This window comes from Perkinsus marinus, assembly GCF_000006405.1.
Source record: "Perkinsus marinus ATCC 50983 genomic scaffold scf_1104296956980, whole genome shotgun sequence".
Classification (NCBI taxonomy): Eukaryota; Perkinsozoa; order Perkinsida; family Perkinsidae; genus Perkinsus; species Perkinsus marinus.
The window spans coordinates 4,022-5,547 of NW_003207274.1; the positions used below are offsets into that span (position 1 = coordinate 4,022).

The 1,526-nt window shown below is 47.3% G+C and overlaps 2 protein-coding genes and 1 non-coding gene across 3 annotated transcripts in view; 2 read left to right on the forward strand and 1 right to left on the reverse strand.

The window, feature by feature from the left end:
- Pmar_PMAR025387 (hypothetical protein) overlaps positions 1-611 on the forward strand; it is a gene marked incomplete at both ends in the record, with an annotated part of 3,449 nt that extends 2,838 nt beyond the window's left edge. Inside the window, 2 exons of the mRNA XM_002775019.1 lie at positions 17-89; positions 502-611. Coding sequence (XP_002775065.1) covers positions 17-89; positions 502-611 — 183 coding nt within the window. The remainder of the gene's footprint in view (positions 1-16; positions 90-501) is intronic.
- A 153-nt stretch (positions 612-764) lies between these two features.
- Positions 765-1,500, forward strand: Pmar_PMAR025388 (hypothetical protein; the record flags this gene model as incomplete). The annotated part of the gene is made up of 4 exons (XM_002775020.1): positions 765-935; positions 1,183-1,290; positions 1,334-1,414; positions 1,453-1,500. 4 exons carry the CDS (start codon positions 765-767, stop codon positions 1,498-1,500), a joined length of 408 nt encoding a protein of 135 aa, XP_002775066.1.
- On the reverse strand, positions 979-1,050 carry Pmar_PMAR025389. The gene has a single exon. It is a non-coding gene; the product is annotated as a tRNA-Gln (tRNA).
- Positions 1,501-1,526: the final 26 nt, after the last annotated feature.

Below are 1,526 nucleotides of genomic sequence, written 5' to 3' on the forward strand. Positions count from 1 at the left end.
TGAGAGTTTCTTATAGGCATCTGATGGGCTCTGGGATGTGTACTCAGCACAGGAGGCGGCAGTGATAGCGCAGACAGCTAAGATCTCGGGTAGCGGCACATCGGTTGGAATGAACATGACTGTTAATTCTACAGGGCAGTTCCATCGGTGTATGAGTTTGGCTTTAGGAGTCTCCTAACTATTGTATTGGAGCTTTACCCGTGATATGTATAAAATATTTCACACTTTACGTGTGTATCGGTGTTCGCGGAAACGTATACGTTGTATAGTTCACATGGAGTTTTATGCCACTTCACGATAAACGGGTGAAACTCTATTGAGATTTAAACGCGGTTTGGGTAGTAGTAGTAGTGTGCAAAAGAGGAGCAGTTTCCTCGGAATTCCCTCATTCTGGGCAACATGCATACAGTAGTTTACTACGTGCATGTTCCTCTACACTATTTCCAATACGATGAGATACTAAAATGATCATTCTCAATTATCTCTCTGTGTGTGTCTCAGGAGAGAGCCCAGCCAAGGCACTGGTCCAGGCTGCCCTAGTAGAGCAAGAGAACCGTCGAGTGAGCAGCGATAATGTGACGGTTATATGTGTGTATTTTACGGACGATTAATAAGGAGTCACTTTCCTTGAGACTGCATAGGTTGGTCTCGGCAGTTGATCGGCGAATTGCTATTAGCGCTTTTCATTAGCATCTATTATCCGCGGTAGTGCGTTAAAAATTGACTTTGCTGGGAGCATCGTCGAGTTTGTCTGCTATCACTCCATGGCTCGTTTGCCGGTGTCGTTGAATAAGGAAGCAGTACTCCGGTGCAGCTCGGATTTGTCTCGAGTGAAAAGTCTGGCTGGAGCTCTCTTTAACTGCTATAAGGAGAAAAATGTGACGAGGAGGCGGGTGGAGGCGGTCGGTGCGGCCGCGCATTGGAATGCATGCAAGGTGAGAGGAAGTCTGGGGAGTATTGTTGTGAAGAGGATAGAAAAGGTCCTATCGGGATTTGAACCCGAGTCGCTGGATTCAAAGTCCAGAGTGCTAACCACTACACTATAGGACCGTGATTTTGAGGTGCACAGTTTGGGGCTTTTGTCTACTATCGTTTCGAACATCATATGATTAATTTATTACATTCTTCATGTTCACCACGAGCCGTTGCGGCTGAGTCTTGATCCGCCTTGTCGTGTCTCAGGCGATTGGTCTGTGTAATCGATTTCTTCTCGAGCGCTTCCAAGACAAACATGGTGAGGAGGCGTTCCCCAAGACTGCCTTGGCCTTCGCTCCATTGACGGTGAATGAAGTAGGTGGATTGTATTGAAGTGGAGCACTCCGCCGTTACGCAGATGGTGGACGCTGAGGCCGTACCTGGTGATGCAAACCCTGTGGAGTTACGTCAGCGTACTTACCAATTCGAGCTCTATGATGTTGGCAAATTGTACTGTATGGAAGATGCTGCTGTCAGACGGGTAACGGCATCACCAGTGAAAAGATCATCAAGGCGTGGGAGTAAAATCATGCGCTCGCTATATCACCGAT